This window comes from Clytia hemisphaerica, unplaced genomic scaffold (genome assembly GCF_902728285.1).
Source record: "Clytia hemisphaerica strain Z4C2 unplaced genomic scaffold, Clytia hemisphaerica genome assembly, whole genome shotgun sequence".
Lineage (NCBI taxonomy): Eukaryota > Metazoa > Cnidaria > Hydrozoa > Leptothecata > Clytiidae > Clytia > Clytia hemisphaerica.
This window is the reverse complement of record NW_027103768.1, coordinates 830241-849607: the sequence shown is the minus strand read 5'-3', so window position 1 is coordinate 849607 and position 19367 is coordinate 830241. Positions and strand designations below refer to the sequence as shown.

The following is a 19367-nucleotide window of genomic DNA, read 5'->3' as shown; positions in this document are numbered from 1 at the left end:
GATAATATACGAAAAACAAAATCTTTGCAAAAGAAAACTAATGAAAAATGAAAAACACGAAAAGAATATTGACCAGCCTTTTACGTTGTTAAAAATAAATACAGCTGACTTTTTGGGCAAATTCATAACTATTAGCTAATAATACTTGCAAAAAGTTAGAAACCCAAAAAGAAAAATATCAAACCAAAAACACTTGAGTACAAAACTAAACCCTTCGGTAGAATGTGTGAAGAATCGTTCAAAATCAAACATAACTGTTCACCAGTAACACTCCTTAAAGATTCCAAGTAGATTTTTCAAAAGAATACAAATCAAGTCCAAATAGCTCGAAGTGGTGTCTCTACCTTTATCTATAATCAGTTTGTAAAAATACGGATTAATATTGAAAGAAAATCAGTTAAGAAGCCACAGAATAAGTACTTTTCCATTCAGAGGAGGGGTTTTATGTTATAACAATTATAATCTATTACACATGTAACCAAAATTACTATTTCCAATCTCTCACATTTCGACATCACCTTCATTGTCCTCATGTGACGTCATCACTGATGATGACGTAATCATTTTGAAGTTTCGAATATCAATGTTAGGATCATAAGTCCATTTGGGGAAAAGTCTTTTGAAGAGGTTCATACAAACAGTGTCCTGTGCTTTCAACTGACCGTCAAACACGCATTTCATGTGTCCGTGCGTTCCTATCAAAGAAATATTTAGCAATAAAATTTCGATGAAATAAAATTTGGTTGAAAGAAAAAATCAATATCGTCCTTTTAATTTTCTCACTTATTTTACTCTTAGATTGAAAGGCCCCCAATGTGTTGGCCTAGAGGTTTTACGAGTAAATAAATCTTTAGGGGGTCAGCTAAAGGTTTCACATAAAGGCCCTTTCCATATCTGCAAGGTAGGGAAAGAATTCTTTTAAATTTCAACCCTCCCCTATCCAAAGAAACGGAAATTTCCAATGTTCAAATACAACTTTGAAGGAAATTGACTGAAACATAAACAGAAAATAGTAAAAAAAGTTTACCTAGGGCTTCTTTGATGTTTCCTCTGCGACCATATTTCGTCCACACTTCTACTGGTTTGAACCATAATATATCCTCTGAAAAAAGGAAAAATAATTTCTTGAGTACTGTGAAAGTTTTAACTGAGAGGGTATTTATTTTGATCAGCTTCATTCTAAATCCGTTCAGTATAAAAATCCTTAAAAGTTTGCTGTAAATTTTTACTTCTTTCTTTGTATGTAATTATTGCATTGTATTGTAATTAAATATAGTTGCAAATCTGACTTTCCGATTCAACAAAGTGCCCTATACCATCATGGTAGAGCGGTATATCAGTCCAGAATAGAGAAGAAAAAAATTCATCTCTATTCTTGACTGATAATTTTCGCAAATAAATATTTCGCAATTGAGTACCAAAGCCTAATCAATGAGTATAAAATCCACACTCACCTCTGCTAAAGAACATGTATCGAACGACACTGGATTTTTTATTGATTTTGAAGGGATGTCCACTTAATACAATCTTTTTGACGACCACACGATCAGGATTTGAACCAGCTACCGTACCAGTAGCAAGAAGCTCACAATTCTCTGTGAACACAAGCACCGGGGCAGGCGGAAAGAAAATAGGGGCGTATACTGTAGCCATGGTAACAGCATCATGCGGTAAAAATCTTTCACCCTGAAAGTACAAGAAAATAGAATTGTTTCATAACAAATTTTTCAACTCTATTTTTCTATGGCACAATAGGCTTGTAAGAACTATTTCTGCTTTCGATGGAGGGAGTTAATGTCAGTGTCGTAACATTTTGACATAAGGGGAAGCTAGGTTTGGTGAAAACGTTGAAAAAGTTGTATGAGAAAAGCGATTCAAAAGTGTAAAGTATTTGTAAAAAAGTTTCTTTAAGAACTATCAACCTGCCGGGTTGCTAAGCTTTATTTCACTATAAAAGAAGTTTTCAAGGACGCTTTACCTTAAACTTGTCACTGTTGGTATGTTGGGAGAAAATGGGACATGCACTGAACATTCGATATCCAACGTGGAAGATCAAGCGCTCCTAAACAAAGCGAGAAAGAAAATTACGTCTTATAGCATTCTTAAACACGAGACGAAGAAAATTAGGTCTATTAATAATTCAAGAGTAGACATGATAATTTATTTAACCACATAATTGAAGCAGAAAGTATAAAGTCTAAAGTTCCTTTCCATCTTGAATCATTGCCCTAATAAGAAAACGTTTTCAAACTGTCACCACTTTTATGTGGTTGGCTAAAGAAACTAGGTGTGGATAAACCATCCCAACCTACCGTCTAGTAATTTTAGTATTTGCAAGAGTTAGTTAAACAGGAAAACAAACCTTGGATTTGATGGGTACTCCACAAGAAGGATGTCTCTTTAAAACGAAGTTCATTACTGTCATCTAAAAAGAACAGCCGTAAGTTTTTCAAAAGAGATCATTGAAATCCGTCAATACCATTCCCAATAAGTTGCCTTTAAACTACGTTTGGATAATGTCAGTAGATGGTAAAAATTAACCTACACAACTGTACAAAATTACAATAATAGTAACAAAGATGGGTGAATGGATGAAAGCGAAAGATTCGATAAAAAAAACCTACCTTTTGTTCGTAAGGTATGAGACCAAAAACAACCAGAGGATCAGAAGTATCTCTATTCTCGTAATACACTTTTGGTACATCTTTAACGTGTATAGTCACATACCAACCACCCTGTTGTAATGGAAGGAGATAATAAGAAGTTACTTAGATCAATTAGTATTTCAGGAAAATTCATCCCAAAAGTAGAGTGGGGAGGGGTGACAATAAACACTCAATACAGGGATCAGAAAAATATTCATTTCAATCTGCAATCATTCACTGAATCATATGAATGATGGGCTTATTATTTATCAACAGTACGAAGTATGATTTGTATTAGAAGGAAATCTTACAAGGGCACAGTCTTCATCATCCTGTAATTGTTTCATGATTCTTTTCTTCGTGCGATTGAAGTTTTGAAACTGGAAAATCCGTGCATAATCTAATGGAAGGTTTTCCTTGGGATCCCAAGGAGAAGTTCTGAAGCTTTTCAGTCCTCTGTATTTTTGAAATCGAACCCTTGCATCGATATCTTGCGGAGTATCAATTTCATCGGGGAACATTTCATTCTCATGCTCGTCTCTGTATTTCTCTAACCTGGGTGATAAAACCAAAAAAATTGTCAGTAGAAATTCATTTAAGACTCTACCGAGTGGCAACTTGAAACTCAACCGATCCGTTGATTTTCTAATGGAAATGACTACTCTTATAGGTTCCAAATAAACGCCCCCCCCATTTGTTAAGTTTTCGAAAACTTTCCAACCCCCGGACCTTATTAGGACTCTCCCGTTTATTAATTTTTAAGAATATTTTCAGCTGTCAAAAAGGAAGGCCCCTTACAATTTCCATTTTCGCAAGAGGAGAGAAGAGCTAAAGCATTTTCATTTAATACTGTGGAATGAAAAACTTTAAAAACTTTATTTTACTGTCTTTGTTCTTCATCTTCATCGAACTGAGCGTCGTATTTTTCATCATTGATCACCGTCGTTGCAGCCACACTGATCTGCAATACCGAAATAAATTAAGTATAAATTGAGTAGGAGCTCTGCCTGTAAAAGTTCATTTAATTCAACTTCGTGCAATGTTCTTTGCCTCAATAAAGACTGAATAAATCTAGCAAATGAATGAAAACTTGGACGAGAAAAGTGTGAAGTCTTACGGTATCAAATTCTTCTTTATCTTGCGCAACCTAAAAAAAATAAATGAAATTGAAAACTGAATCAGATAACTTCATTTAAGCGTAATTGGTGCCTACCTCTTCTTGGAGAGCTAAGAGTGAGACAGATACTCTGCTCAGGAAGACAGAAACTCTGCTCAGGAAGACTGAGAAAGTAATCCAGACAGTTTCCATGTAGAAATTGATGACCTGAACCTTCTATAAACTCATCTAAGCAAGTATCCATAATAAGATCCCCTTATCCATAGACTGTCAAAACGTGCCCAAATATATATAAAAAATTAGAATAGAAAGTTGCTATTTTATAGAAAGAAGGTTTTACTTACTTCTTGTTCGTCGTCACTTTGTTGCATTTGAGCATATTGCATGTCCTCCTCTTCGCTGTCCTCGCTATCTTCGTACTCACTCTCCCCACTATCATCATCATCCTCATCAATCCACGCCGCCTGGTATTCAGATGTTCCTTTTGGTACTCGCTTTATCTTTCTCTCCGTCTCCATTTGTGCTTTTGCTTCATCTGTTGAAAGACATGAAAAAATCTAATTATTGATCTATTTGATTGATGGAATACTCTTAGGTTCCAAATAAACGGGCCCCCCCGCTTGTTAATTTTTCGAAAATTTTCCAACCCCCCCGGACCTTATTAGGACCCCCCCGTTTATTAATCTCTAAGAATATTTTCAGCTGTCAAAGAGAAGGCCCCTTATTTTGCTCTAAATAGCCTGATTTTAGTCTATTTTTACCTTATTTTTGGGTTTCAGAAGTACAATTTCCAACCCCCCCGGCAATTAGGTCCCCCCCGTTTATTAAAATCTAGAAAATTTTCCAACCCCCCCGTTTATTCGAACCCCCCCGTTTATTTGGAACCTAAGAGTAATAGTAGGGGCCCAACTCTTAGCTAGGATCCGTACAACTTTTGTGGGACTTGTTGTAGTCTACATTTTTCATCTCAGAATTTCATGTTTTATACGATATGGTATCAATCATTTTCGTTTTATTCGACTTTGAAAAATCGTCAAATTTTTACTCATTTTGGGGGTCAGGAGTTTTGTTTTACCTACGACGTCAGGTTTTTAGCCATAAAAAGTTTTGCCAGGGCTAATTTGCGGGTCCCCTCTTAAAAAAGTTACAAAATCCTATCTACTTTCGAACCAATTACATGCGGTTGAGTCCCACGAAAGATGATACGGGTCCTAAGGGTTGACCCTCTACTATAACATTAAGATTCTCAATCCTTCAATGGTATGCTCATATTTCAATGGTCTACCAAGTAAAGAAATATACACCTCGTACATGCTGACCCTAGACGGAAAATATCACCTCCTAGTGAACACAGAATAGCGTCAGCCTCCCCCTGCTGGTTGGGGGGATTACACCCTAAATTTTTCCCAAAAAAAAGGGGGCTGGAAGTACACCACTGTTTTGGGGGGAGCTAAAATCTCATCACTTAATGTGGCGGTTAAAATAATTCAGCTTAATAGTTGGCTTTCAATTACTCAAATTGAAGCTCATGAATCTGAAAAATTTGAAAAATATTTTTTACTATAAACTGAACGCAATTTACATTGGAAAACCCTTTTTTACTGGATCAATTTTTTGAAAGTGTCTAGGGTCAAAAGTCCTGGGGGCTAACAAAGAATTTCATAAATCTTTGGGGGGACTTAAAACTCAGGGGGACCTAATTTTTGCCTGGGACTTAAACCCAGGCTGACGCTATGCACAGTCAGTGAAATTTTCTTGTATGCACAATGGCAATGCCTTTACCAAACTATATATATGTCCTCTTTTTTTTATACCAAATTCTACGTCACTTGCAACCAATCAGCTGACATAATGTACATATATACTGCATTATAGCATATCATAAATCAATCCATATCGCGAATACCCCAGTGTTTGTTTAAAGAAGACTATATAGGAAAGAAAAATAGAAGAACCTTGAGCTTGTTTAATTTCTTCTTCAGTAGGCCATGTTTGTTCAGCATCCATGGGATCAACTTCAGCTTCAGTGACAAGTGTTTCTTGCTTGGATGGATCAGCAACTGCAATTGTTTTCACATCCTCTTCCATAGAATTGTCTTCATCACCTTCCTGAAGAAAAGAAATATTTATTCTATAGCCTTGGGATATTTTTACCATTCATTTGTGTTACAAAAAATAAAAGCTACTTCATTAGGTTCACAGTATTGGTTAATCAAATAGAAGATTTTAAAACAGTTAAAACTATTGAAAAAAGTGACATGTTTACAAACCATATTGTTAGAATTTGAGTCTTTTCTTTTCATTGAGTAAGGATCTCTTGGTAGGTCAATCTAAAGGAACAAAGAGAGTTCAAATTTATGCATCCACAAGTTAGTTTGATGCTTGGTGTCAATACCTTCTTCCTAAATGTTCAGCTTTGAAAAAGGGTTTTCAAAAAAGGATCAACACTGAATCACCAGATATAAGAAAAGACAAAAGCACTTTTTCTATAAATTAACCTTTTTCAATTGGAAGTCGCCTAGCTGTGGCAAATGAACCAACCGATTTACTGACAATGATTGTCCTCTTATAAAGCCGGATATCTTCAAAGTGCCTTTGCTTTCATCGTCCTAAAATGATAATGTGAGGATGAATGTGAAAAGAGAAAATGTAACAGGTGACACAAGAACGTGTTGCACTGACACAATTGAATTTTTCAGTCAGCTTTAGTCACCGCAATGTCACAAGAAAATGACACTCCAACTTCTACTGCTTCAATAGACACCCAACCTATCAAAGACTTTATCAAACGACCCTAGGCAAAATAGCCTATATAAGCAGAGAAAAAGTTAAATGGGATGTTGATGGTACTACCTTAGTGGATGATCACAAAGACAAACCAATATTAAAGTAGACACCCTTTTCATTTTTGAAATTATAAGTAAACTTTCTTTGACTTACTTGATTGGATTCGAATTGAACTTTATCAGCAACTATGTAAGGCCTGTTTTCTCGATAGAAAATTCTTTTCTGTTTTTGGTTCGATAAAAGTCTGAGTACTAGCTCACCATCCTAAAAAAGCAACATATTTGAGAATGAGGGCAAACTCTCTTAAGATAAGTAAATAATTTTCTAGAGCCTGCTAGAGCAATAAATTGAAAATTAGTATAATGTAGGATTTGTAACAGGTTTTGGGATAATGAGATCAATTGACATTCTTGGGCAATGCAATCTTTTTAACCTATGTAGTGTCAGGCATAACGAGATTGCTTAATTTTTAGAACTAGAAGCAACGCATGCCACCCTATCTTGTCAAAATAGTCCAGATTGGCATTTTTTAGTTGGGGTTTATTTGAAAATTTGAAGTACAGGGCAAAGGTACTTTTTTGGTTTAAGGAGAAAGGCATAGAAAAAAAAACGTTATTGTGTAATAATGTTGGAAATTGTGAAAAAGTTTTTTTTAAGCCAAGAAATAAACAATCTATTGACTCCTCCTATGAAACAAACCTGTTACCCTCACAAGCTCAGGGTCATTACTTTTTGTCAGAGGTCAATTTTCTATGGTATCAGCCTCAAAATAAATTTAGTTTAGGGATCTTATAAAATAACATCTAAAAAATGTAAATGTTAAAACGTTACAAAAGATATTCCATTCCCCTCATCTTACCTGCTTACTATCCAATGAATGAAGTTTCACTGAGGGCATCCTAAAAAAACAAAATTAAGATAAGATTATACTATATAACATTTATGATCTGAAAAAGTCTTCCTACATAGATTTAAAACCACTTACCATTTTTCCAGTGACTTTTGAATATTTTTCTTGACATCTCCTTGCTTTTTGACATTCCGAAGGCCCTAAAAAAGATTTTTCATTCATTCAGTTAATAATTTGAAAATCGGATATTGCTGTATAAATTCACAATAAATATCTACAATGATCTAAAAAGATAAAATCAGACATACTTGAACAGCGTGAATATTTGTTGGTAATCCTTGAGCCAGTATGCATGTCAGACATTTTTGACCAATTTCATCAATTTCATTATTTGCTGGGTGGAGAAACAAGAATGAATCTGCAACCTAAAATTTAAATAAGTGAAGTGTGAAGACCCTAATTTCAACCCAGGTTCTGTAAAAAATATTTGGTCAGAGTATCGACTTTGTTATACCTTTGCTGCATTCAACACAGAAAAAAAGTTTCTTTGTGGTATTATGACTTGAAATCTTTGTCGATGTCTTGGTGATCTAAAAGAGAAAATTATATATACTCCCAAGCTTAATTTGACAGTAAAATCATGATAAATAACAGTTAGAAAGTAAAGTGACATTGAGAAAATTGAAAAGAAGTAAGAATTTATATTCATTTGATGGCTGTCTGTGGAGCTTGGAGTAAGGAAGCATATCCGCTTTCCTATTTGTACTAGATCTGGGAGGTAACTCCATTCCTTGAATTTGCAGTGAGGGGGGGGGTCAAACCAACAACCCTTGGACTGCAAGACAAATGCTCTACAGTTATCCACCACAAATATTTGAGATATCATGTGACATTACTTACATTATTGTAGTTGTATTTTCATTTCTTATAGGAATTATTGTATCATCACTTTCAACCAAATATTCAAGTGCTTCTTCGCAATTACAATTACTTGAAAGAGGGAATATTACCTGTAAGGAAGCATGGGTTCTAATTTAATAAAATAACATAAAATGTTACTTAATTAATTTAGCTGGTGGTACTGGGTGGTATATAAAATTGTCTAATATCTCCTATTTCAAAAATACGGAATTATAGTATATATCTCACTTTAGACTTTTAAGTTCTATTTTCTTTTTGAAAGGTAGGAAGATAATCATTTTTAAAAGAACTTACAATAAGATGAGGTGGTGAATGTTCTGTGCCAAGTTTTCTTTTTTTCTCTAAAACCTCTTCCCTTTTATTTTTACGAACTTGCTTAGCTTGGTGCCTTCTCTGCTGTTTGTCCAAATTTTTATTCTTCTTTGAAAGAGATTTTACATCAACTTTCCCTAGAAAAAGACAATAATTTTTTCTTTAAACATGCTTTCAGTTTTCATGGAATTTATAATGGATAAGTAAGATCAAAATAAACAAGCAACATGCTGGATGGACCTACCTGATGATGGGAATCAGATAAAAATAGAACAAATACAGTGCTGCAAATAAGGAAATTTCAGTTGGCCGGTAATTTTTTGAGTGCCACGAAAATAATTTGAGCATTAGAAAAGTCTGAAATGACCTTTAAGGGCTACATACACTACACAATATATTGTCAGGCAATATATTGATGATATATTGCTGAATGTCGGCAATATATTGAAAAGGTGTCCGCAATTTATTGTCAGCTCGATTTGCAATATTCCAACAATAAAGGGGGATAGAGTACCTGTTGTTTACTTCGTACATTACGGTCCGCAAACCATATTGTCGAATATCGTTTGTCAATATATTGTGTAGTCTAAGTAGCCCTTCAGATTGGCTAAACACATGTATTAATTCAAAATCTATTCCTCTTTTAAGAAACGTTATTAAGTATTCATCTAAGCCTCTAGTCTTTAAATTTTAACCGGACAAAATGAAAGATTGAACTTCAAATTGGCCGGTAGAAACTACAAAATGACCGGTAATTACCAGTCACCGGCCGTTATTTGCAGCACTGAAATAGCAAGAGAGGAAAAAAGTGTAGTGAACAGCTTAAATAGATTACCACTTTTTAGAGAACCTTGCCCACACAAAGTCCAAAAACCCCCATTTTTAGGCACTTTTTAACCCAAATTTGCCCCCCCCCCCAATTTTTATTTTTAATCGAGCTCTGTCACTTTTTGGGAATCACCAATTTGCATCACTGTGCAAAAAATCAATGAGCCAATTCTGAGAAAAGCTCATAACAAACAAACTAACCAACTAACCGATAAGCATCAGTTAATTTAAAGGACCTCCGTGGTAGGTCCAATATTAATAATAGACTTGTTTCTGGAAATATCATGATGAGTAGCAAGATGTGTATGGATGTCAACCCTAACATATCTTGTGAATTGCAACTCCTCATCACAATTAACAACTTTGCAAAAAGCATGAATGATAAAGCAGCAAGTTGATGCTCAAAGTTTAGTTTAATTTCTCATAGTTTATGAAAATGTTAAATTCATTAAAAAGCGCTGGTTTATTTTTTCATCATTCATAGAATTATATTTCACAGGTCTATCGACCTCTACGAAATAATTTAGATTTATAAATATTGTCTACTTCTTCATCTGTCGTCCAGTCGTCAGAAGATATGGGCAGAGAAGACGTTGTTTTGGTCTTTGTCCTAGGTTTTCGAACTAGGCGAAGGTTTGTTCTAGGGCTTCCTCTTACATGCCAAACGAAATCATCATTTTTTAAATTCATCTTATTCGCCTTTTGGCACATATCTTTAATAATTTTTCTTTCGTTGATGGTGAAGTCGTCTGTAATGCTAAAGCCACCAATTTCATTGAATCGTTTCAGCTTATGCAGATTTTGCATTATACGTTCTTTTTCCTCTATACTTTTTAAGATCAACTTGATTGGACGCCAATGTAGCCCTTTTCTGTTTTGTCCAATGCGATGATGGTGGGACGGTTTGATATCTTGGACGCCAATGTTACCTAGTATACCTTCAATATCTATTCTGTCTTGTTCCTGTTGTTCCTCTTTGTTATCTACCTCTAATTCCACCATTCCATGTATAATAATATTTCGTTTTCTTGATTCGATGTCTCTGTCTTCATTCTTGTTTTCTTGTTGGTGTTCTCTCACTGCTGATTTGATATTATCCTTGTGTTTCTTAGTTATTTCAGCGTATGTTTTTTCTGATGATTTTTCTATGTAATTCGTCGTTAGTTTTATTTCTTCTTTTATAATCTGCTTGGTTTTTATTTCAAAGTCAGCCATCTTATTGGTTAAGATGTTTTCGATATCGTTCTTAAGGCTGCGGTTCTTGGCTAGCTGGTTGTTGAGCTTTTTAATGACGTCGTCCTTCTTCTCAATCTCCCTCTGCATCATATGATACGAGTTCTCACCTATTTTACTCATTAGAGATCGTGTTATCCGCACGCAATTCTGACATAGATTTTGTTCGTTATAAGTGTTGGCAAAAATTTGCAGCTGATAAAGCGGTAACTGTGTGCACTCGTAGTGTACCATGCGGTGGCATTTTCGGCATTTTAGACGGTTTTGGTCATCGTCATCTGAGCAGGAGGTGAGAGTGCATGTTTGGTTTTGTTTAGCTTCTTCAAATGGTTGTTTTTCTTGCTTTTTGTCGGTTTTTTCGTTCATGTTTTTGATTTTGCTAAATTTCAACCATTTTTGAAGAACTACACAAAATGCGTGTTGACTAACTGACGTCAAATAAAAAAGGAATTTCTCATGAATCTCTTTAAAAGTTTTGCGGCACATTTCAGCGGGACGCTAGTGTGACTAACTGTCCTTGGTGTTTCAAATACATAGATGACTGATGTTGTCATTTCAGAAAGCTTGATTTCTTAGTTTGACTAACTGTTTGAAGAAGCGAGTGGAAATTTGATGGGGGTTGTCAAAATTAGGCCAATTTACGGTAAGTGGGCCGACACCAAGTAGTTGAAAAATTTGAAAAATGAGCTTCAGCAGTCAAACGCAATAGCCCTTTTTAAATTGCACTGGCGATCATAGAAAAATTGTTCTGTTCATTTCACACGACCCTGCTGACGCACCGGGGTTTACTGGTCGTCATGTCACCCACCCCTGCAAAAATGAATTAACTCTCTGGCGCATTTAAAACAACTCCTGCATCTTTCTGACCACCCGCATGCATTATAACACCTGTTACAATGCAAACAAAACAATTTTTGATGGTCACCAATGCAGTCTCAAATCCTAATAGAGAATAAAATCAAATCAAACCTCAGTTGAATGCAATCAAATATCAATCAATTCTGAAAGTTTCGGTAATATTTCGACGAGATTCGATTGCATTCGATATGGTTTGACTGGTTTGATGGTTACATCTCACTAGTCCGACACTTTCTAGTCCCACAACAAAACAGCAGTCTAAATCCAGATGAAACTGAATCAACCCAGAAGGTTGTCTGCTTCAACTGTTTTTTTGTCTGAAAATATTTGCACGATCTTTTATAATTTACGAGGCTCTTCTATTGTCTAGCAGCGCAAAATTAAGACGTCTTAGAAACTAACTATTTTGCTCAAGTTTTTGTCTTTTTAAATATCACCCATTCCTCTACTTTGTCACGAATCAGTGAAATCTCTCCCTCCCACAGCAAATGTGTTTTCTAATTGCAACTAAAAAACGTTTTTGATAAGCCTGTGTAAAAGACGAACAGGCTTTATTCCCTGCACTGTGCTGCTGTTGTTTTTACTGAAATATTTTCTTTTCAACCACTTGTTGTCGGACAAAATCTGTTTTGGAAAACCCCCGCAAGCAACCGTCAAATGTATTTTTTTGCGGACAGACTAGATTTTGACACACTTTCGAGAACTCCCTGGTTTGATTGCCCATGGTTGGAAACGACAGAACTGTAAACCATAGATAAAACATGAAAACTGGACTGTGAAATAGTTTACGTTCTGGATATCACTATTCTTCAACTTCCTACCTCTCTACGACTCCACTTTTTTCCTGTGCCTTTTCTTGCGAGTACATCTCACTAGTCCGACACTCTAGTCCAACAGCAAAACAGTCTGAATCTAGATGAAATTGAAACAGGCCACTGCTATTTTGTCCGAAAAATGTGGCAATCTGTTATCATTAGCGAACCTCTTCTTTTGTCTAACAGCGGCTTACCCAAAATCAAAAAACAAATAATTTTGCCAATTCTGGTTGCTCAATTTTTTATCTTTTAAATATCACCCATTCCCATACTTTGTCACCGATTGACAGTCAGGTGTTCTATCCTAATTAAGCAAGTTTTTTTCGATCGCACGGACTTTCTTAATTAGGATTATCCCTTTGTTTTTCAATCCTAATTAAGAATATAATTTTTAAAATTCAGATTCTTCACCAACAAACAAAATCCGCAAATTCTAACTATGAGCAATAGATAGAGCAGGTCAAAGATGATATATTGAGCCAAAAATCAAAACAAAATTTGGGCGGAGGGCTTCAAAATGACGCCATAAGTAAAAATCTGCCTAATTAGGCACGTTAGTTCTAATTTTAATTAGGAATATTAAAGCCCGTGCTACATTATAAATGTTTATCTGCTACGGTGTAGATAGGGCAATACACCCGCGTTTTATACGCGTTTTTGTCGCGGGTAATAGAACATTTTTCTAAATGTCATAACTCACGACTCTATCCATATTACTGTATCAAACTTTCAAAATCTGCTCTACACACTAAATTCTATCATTGGAGGCTGATAGGAATCTGCGGAAATTTGTATTTTTTGAAAAAAACTGGAAATTCGATATATATTCTTAATTAGGAGGTCTAATAGACCTTTTCGCCTTTGCGTCCGCCATATTGAATTGTATGCAAAAATTATGGTTGCCGAATTGCCGTGGTGAAATTCCCTTAGAAAGTATGCAAAACATATGCAAAAAGAAAGTATTAAATAAAAACTTACATGCATAATTGGCATTATATTAAAGTGTAATCTTGTAGAAGAAAGATTAAATTTGCTTCTCTTGAAAACTAAAAACAATTATATTCACTCATCTCTTAGAACAAGCACTTCAAAAGACCATAACATTAGACAGAATCTCAAACTGAAAAATCACCCGCGAAGGTAAAAAACAATCCTTATTCGGCTGACGGCAAATTATTCTCCTGGGAATAGAGCCGCCAAATGATCAAATCAAAAACATTGATAAAGTGTGACGTCATAATTACTGCTTTCAGTTTGCGTGTTTTGAAAGTTTGATGTGTGTACTCCGTCTTCGTGGAATTTCTTAATGGCATGAAAACAGAATATGCAATGTCTTTAAGAATAAATTCCTAAAAGGCTTTTGTTGTTCTGTAAATATTTCCTTTTGGATTAAGAAATTCCATCTTTTATTGTTCTAATGATTATAATATTTATTTATAAGATGCTCTGTTGTCTTTTTAATCTTTGTGTAAACTTGCATATGTTTTGCATACATTCCAACTAAATCCAACCACGGCATTTTCGTTCCTGTATTTTTGCATACAATTCAATATGGCGGACGCAAAGGCGAAAAGGTCTATTAAGAAAGTCTGTGCGATCGAAAAAAATATGCTTAATTAGGATAGAACTCCTGACTGATTGATGAACTCTCTCACTCTGCCCCACAGCAAATGTGTTTTCTAATTGCAACTAAACTTAAAGAACAAATTTATTTCATAAATGAACTGTTTTTTAACAAGCCTGTGTAAAGTACGGGCGAGCTTATTCCTTGCACTGTGCAAAAAATTATTTGGCTGGCTAGTACAGCACGCTGCTGTTATTTCTGCTGAAACACTAATTCTTTCTATCACTCGTTGTCAGACAAAATCTGTTTCAGAAGACTGGTGCATCCGTCAAAAGTATTACCAGACTTTTTTACGGACAGACTTGAAAGTGTCAGACGTCTGAAAAACTCCCCTTCCTTGCCACTTGCTCTGTTTGGTCTTTTTTTATTTGTACGAAAATAGATAGATATAGATAGATAGATATGCCCTCCGATGCATCGGAATGGGTCCTACCCACGATGGAGTAGGAATCACAGCGCAAGCAGACATTGCAACCCTGCAGATGCGAGCTGCCGAGCCATGGTGTATACCACGACACTCGAACTACACGGGAGAACGGATGTCCTCGCAGGTGTAGAACCTCCTGAGTGTCACGGCACACCACAATGTCTGAAATATCTACCCATACTCTTGTATCAGAGTTATGGTACCCAATTCCCCCCACATGGCATGGGTTGACCCGGGCGAAGGAGCATTCACTTGCCAAGTGAATCGTAGTGCCACGGTGGGTATCGAACTCGAGCCTCCTGGACAGAAGTCAAGCACGATAACCACTACACCACTACGCCTCTGTACGAAAATGGAGTTATATATATATAATTGTTATATTTTCATCTTATGTTCCTATTTAGAGGTGGTAAAAGAGATTTATCATTAAAAAATAATACCTTTGTGAGACTTATCCACTTGTCCTTTGGTTCTGTGACGACCATGCTTGTGGGATTTGTTCTGTTGCTTGAGAGGTCCAGATTTGTGAGTGTTTTGATCAGTCGCCATTTTTTCACATTTTTCTTTGAAAAAAAGCACGTGAATTTGTTTTTCTAGCCTAGCAAAGTTCTCTTCTTTAGACGCGGCGGATGAAAAAGTTAAGATGAATTCTATAGAAAAGTTCTTTCGCTTTCTGTTACTCAGAGGAAGAAAGTTAGTTGTCCTGGTAAAAACCTCTGCGGCAAAGTTCATATAAACAAAACTACCCTCCATCAGGGTGTTTCGAAAGTGTGGACCTTTCAAAAAAGTGAAAAACGGGAAGAGAAGAACCTGGAAGAACAGTGAAGTAGGAAAGAACAGAACAGTCACAACGAAAGAATTAAAAATGCAATCTAATGTTTCAGATTTGAGGTATATTTTGAGCTTGCTAATTTTTTTTTTTTGAAAAAGAAAAAGTGACCTTTAACTAAATAGTACTTGTATTCTGTTATTCTGTCTGTCAGTCTGTAGTAGTTAGGTATGTTTTTTTTCTTAAAATCTTTTAAGTCGTTATTTTTTGTTTATCCCAGACGCCTGCGCTCGATAGGATCGATCATCGGAACGGCTCGATGACGGATCGATATGTGATCGATAGGTTACTTAACGATCCGGATAGGAGATCGATACTCAAGATTTTTTTAAGCTTATGATTAGTTATCAATTATTTATCAATCTATGATCGATCTTTTATCGATCTTATCGACCCTATCGACTCATACTCGATTTACAATCGATAACAAATCAATTAACGATCAATGACGAATCGGTATACTCGATTGAATTGAATTGAATATATTTTTTCGCTGCAACACAGCAGGATAACCCCTTACAAAAAAAAAAATAGATTTCTCTAATACAATGGGGAACCTAGAAGAAACTGAAAAATTATTACAGAACTAAAGAACAAATGAATAAACGATTATCATAATATTAATAGTGACACAAAATAATGAATATAAGAAATATTTTTACTTTTATTTTATGAAAATTTCTTTGAGTAGTTTATCTATAAAGTTCTTCCTGTTACCCACCCCCTCCCACCCTGGGAAAACACACTAAGCTCATGCACACACAATTACGCGCACACACACACACACAAAGATTATTCGTTTTCAGCTTTGTATTTGTTTAAATAGAATTTTGTAGCTAAAGATTTTAGTTCATCAGTATCAAGGTTGTGAAAATCAGTGTCAGGATGATTTATTAGTAACTCATTCCATTGTTTTGACGAAAGACGAGAGAAAGAGTTAGTCAAAAATTTGTGGTTTTTGACCGTTGAAAGTTTTAGTAGTTGCGCTTTGCCCCTGGTGCCAGTTTTGTGATCAATTTCATCAAAATTAAGTGTGATTGAGGGACCAGATGGAAGATTAAGATTACCCTGGAGGTATTTTGAATAATAAGATATTCATTACTTTCAACCTGATCAAAGATTTTGAGTAATTTAAGTTCAGCAAACAGGGGAGTGGCAGAAGTTCTTGGTTCACTAAAGGTCATGAGTCTTAGTGCAGTGTTTTGAAGAGTAAGAATTCTATGTGTGACAGTATTGGTCACACAGTCCCCAGAGTTGACTAGCATAGCGAACATGAGAAGCAAAAATTGCATGATAAATGTTTAGAAGGATGTGAATTGGAACATAGTGACGAAGTTTGGATATTGCCCCATTTGCCCTTCTCAATGTAGCAGCAACGAAAGAAGTATGAACCTTCCAGTTTAGATGATTGTCAAGGTGAACACCCAAATACTTCACACTCTTACTTGGTGATAGAATTTTCCCACAAAGCTTAATTCTTGGAATACAGTCCATCTGTCTCCAAGGGGAACGAAAAATAACAAACTCAGTTTTGCTAGCATTCAAAGAAATTTTTGTTGGCATTAAGCCAGCTGACTAAAACTCTGAGATCAGCATTAACCCTCCCCACAAAGACTCCATACATTTTTTGAAAAATTTAGTAAATGAGTATCATCAGCAAAATGATATGTTTCGAGGTTCTTATACAGCGGTGAAGATCGTTATATACAACAAGAACAGCAGAGGACCCAAGACTGAACCCTGAGGAACTCCATGTTAATAGATTTTAAAAGGGAATTTGAGCCTGAAAGAGAAACATACTGGGAGCGCTTAGTGAGGTAAGATCGGAACCAGTCATTACAATGCCCTGACTCCGTAGTGATCGAGTTTTTCGTAAGATTTCGTGATCAACTGTGTCGAAAGCCTTTTGTAGATCGCAAATACACCACAGGCAAACCCACCATTGTCAAGATAGTTTCGGATACGTCGCAATTTAATGAGTTATGCTCAGTGAGTGAGCCTTACGAAACCAATTGTCAGAGTAGATTTGATTATGGTTTTCAAGAAAATCAGAAAGACGTGAGTACATCACTTTCTCAAAAATTTTTTCAATGTTAGATAAAGTGAATTGGTCTATAATTAGAGACTTCAAGGGAGAACCTTGTGTTTTGAAGACAGGCACAACTTTGGATATTTTAGAGTAGGGAAAAAATCCACTGAGAAAGGATAGTTTATCAGCGCCGATATTGGCCAGAATTCAAGTCTTAAAGTGAAGATTTTTATAGGAATACTATGAGGACCACTTGCTTTATTATTGAGAAAGAGCCAATCACTTCGCATTTCTGATTAGTGGTTGGTGCTAAGAGAATGGAAGCAGATTTGGATCTTTCATGAATACTGAAGTGATTGGTAAAGGCGGCTTTTTTCACGATGAAGCAGCTATAGTGAAAAAATCATTGAAGGAATTGGCTACTTTCTCAGGATCGATGTCAAAGAGTCACCTGTGATGATTGAAATGGGTGACTCTGAGTTAGCCCTTGTTGAGATATATCGCGAACACCAGACCAGACTTTTCTAGAGTTTTAGAATGGAAATCAAAATATCTGATGTAGTGGTTTTTTTACTACGTCTATCAAAGTGACTATCATATTTCGATACCTCGATATAATTCATAGAGTCGATCTTGGACTCCTTAGTTTTAGCCTTGCGTGTTTGTTGGTAGTGGTCACGTTTTTTGATTGACTTCAAAATTCCTGGCGTTATCCATGGTTTTGTTTTTGATCTAACTTGACGTTTGGTAAGTTTGACGTGGGTAATGTCTCTCTACAAGTACTTTCATTCTGTCATTAAAAATATTGAAACAGGAGTCTGGATTATGACCAAATCTCAAAAAAAGGGGGTCCCAACAACTTCAAGAAAATCCAGAAAAAATTTTCTCGGTTGAAACGAGACCATCTTGCTGAAAAAAAGTATTATCTTCCCCGGGAACTTACCTTCAAATGAGGAAAGAGACAAACTGGGGAGATGATCTATATGGAAAAGCATATGTTTCCAGAACGTTCCATATAGAGGGTAAATAATATTTCAATGAGAGTCCTTGAGTCCCTCAGTTATTCTTGTTTGGAAAAAGGATCTGTGGAAGTATAAGATTAGAACGAGGACCATGAAGGACATTTTTTGATCATCCCATTTTAAAGATTAAGATTGAGTTCCAAGAAGGAGGAGTTGCTTTTTCTCAGAAGAAATTTTACTAAGCAGAGGTTTTAGAAAATCTTGATTGAAGCCAACCATTTTTGGATGGCGATATATAGTACCAACAATGATATTGGTACTGTTTGGTAGGATAATTTCAGCAAAGCATGATTCAAGACTACATGAAGAATAGCAAACTTGGTCTAGGTCTGTCCTAGGTTTGTAAGAGAAAGAGTGTGAAATATATAAGGCTACTCCACCTTTAGAAGATTCAGTTGGTGTAAAAAACTTTTCGTAACCTGGTATAGCAAAATCCTCTTTTTTTTTGAGAGGACTTTCTGTTTCGGTGTCAACAAGGCTTTTGGTTTCTGAAATCCCTATGACACTAAATTTAGAATTGAGGAGGGCAAGCAAATCTTCAAGGTCGTCAAAATGTTTTGAAAGTGAAGCAATGTTCAGGTGAAAGGCAGAAAATTTAGATGGAGTGTTGGCTGCAAGCGATTTGAATTCATCGCAGTAATAGACCTTTGAAATAGACCTTTTTTCAAAGAGGACGTCCTGTTGAATAATTATGTAGTCCAGCCATAAAAACAATGATAGAGCCATGCATAATTACTGTATCATGCATATTGTAATAATTATGCCTGGTTTTATCATTGTTTTTCTGCTGGACTACATAATTATTCAACAGAGGGTGGCCTCTTTGAAAAAAGGTCTATACTAGCTCGATAATGGATCAACGAAGGACCGATACTCAAGACTTTTTAATGGCTGAATCTTCCATCGATCTCCTATCCGGATCGTTAAGTAATCCATCGATCACATATCGATCCGTCATCAAGCCGTTCCGATGATCGATCCTATCGAGCGCGGGCGTCTGGTTTATCATATCATCATAGATATGGTCTGCAAAAATCAATGAAATCAAAAGACCTTGCATTGCATTGGTG

At 35.7% G+C, this 19367-nt stretch overlaps 2 protein-coding genes across 2 annotated transcripts in view; one reads left to right on the top strand and one right to left on the bottom strand.

Moving 5' to 3' along the window:
- Positions 1 to 417: 417 nt before the first annotated feature.
- Positions 418 to 15084, bottom strand: LOC136805769 (pre-rRNA-processing protein TSR1 homolog). The gene is made up of 21 exons (XM_067062327.1): positions 14858 to 15084; positions 8615 to 8769; positions 8300 to 8409; positions 7914 to 7989; positions 7708 to 7824; positions 7535 to 7599; positions 7409 to 7448; positions 6703 to 6813; positions 6261 to 6371; positions 6033 to 6092; positions 5718 to 5871; positions 4107 to 4297; positions 3763 to 3792; positions 3530 to 3606; positions 2957 to 3200; positions 2625 to 2735; positions 2363 to 2425; positions 1979 to 2062; positions 1455 to 1686; positions 1028 to 1102; positions 418 to 695 (listed from the first exon to the last, which is right to left on the bottom strand). Exons 1-21 carry the CDS (start codon positions 14964 to 14966, stop codon positions 502 to 504), a joined length of 2409 nt encoding a protein of 802 aa, XP_066918428.1. The 5' UTR covers positions 14967 to 15084; the 3' UTR covers positions 418 to 501.
- A 67-nt stretch (positions 15085 to 15151) lies between these two features.
- The window catches only part of LOC136805767 (kinase D-interacting substrate of 220 kDa B-like), a 30450-nt gene continuing 26234 nt past the window's right edge, over positions 15152 to 19367 (top strand). Inside the window, exon 1 of the mRNA XM_067062323.1 lies at positions 15152 to 15308. The gene's annotated coding sequence lies outside the window, so the exon portion shown is untranslated. The remainder of the gene's footprint in view (positions 15309 to 19367) is intronic.

What these genes read in the sequence shown, in the direction of transcription:
- LOC136805769 (XM_067062327.1), bottom strand. Translation starts at nt 14,966, where the DNA reads ATGGCGACTGATCAAAACACTCACAAATCTGGACCTCTCAAGCAACAG. An exon ending in TTCAATTCGAATCCAATCAA is followed by an intron (nt 6,372 to 6,702) that starts GTAAGTCAAAGA and finishes TTATCATTTTAG; the next exon opens with GACGATGAAAGCAAAGGCAC. An exon ending in GAGTACCCATCAAATCCAAG is followed by an intron (nt 2,063 to 2,362) that starts GTTTGTTTTCCT and finishes CGCTTTGTTTAG; the next exon opens with GAGCGCTTGATCTTCCACGT.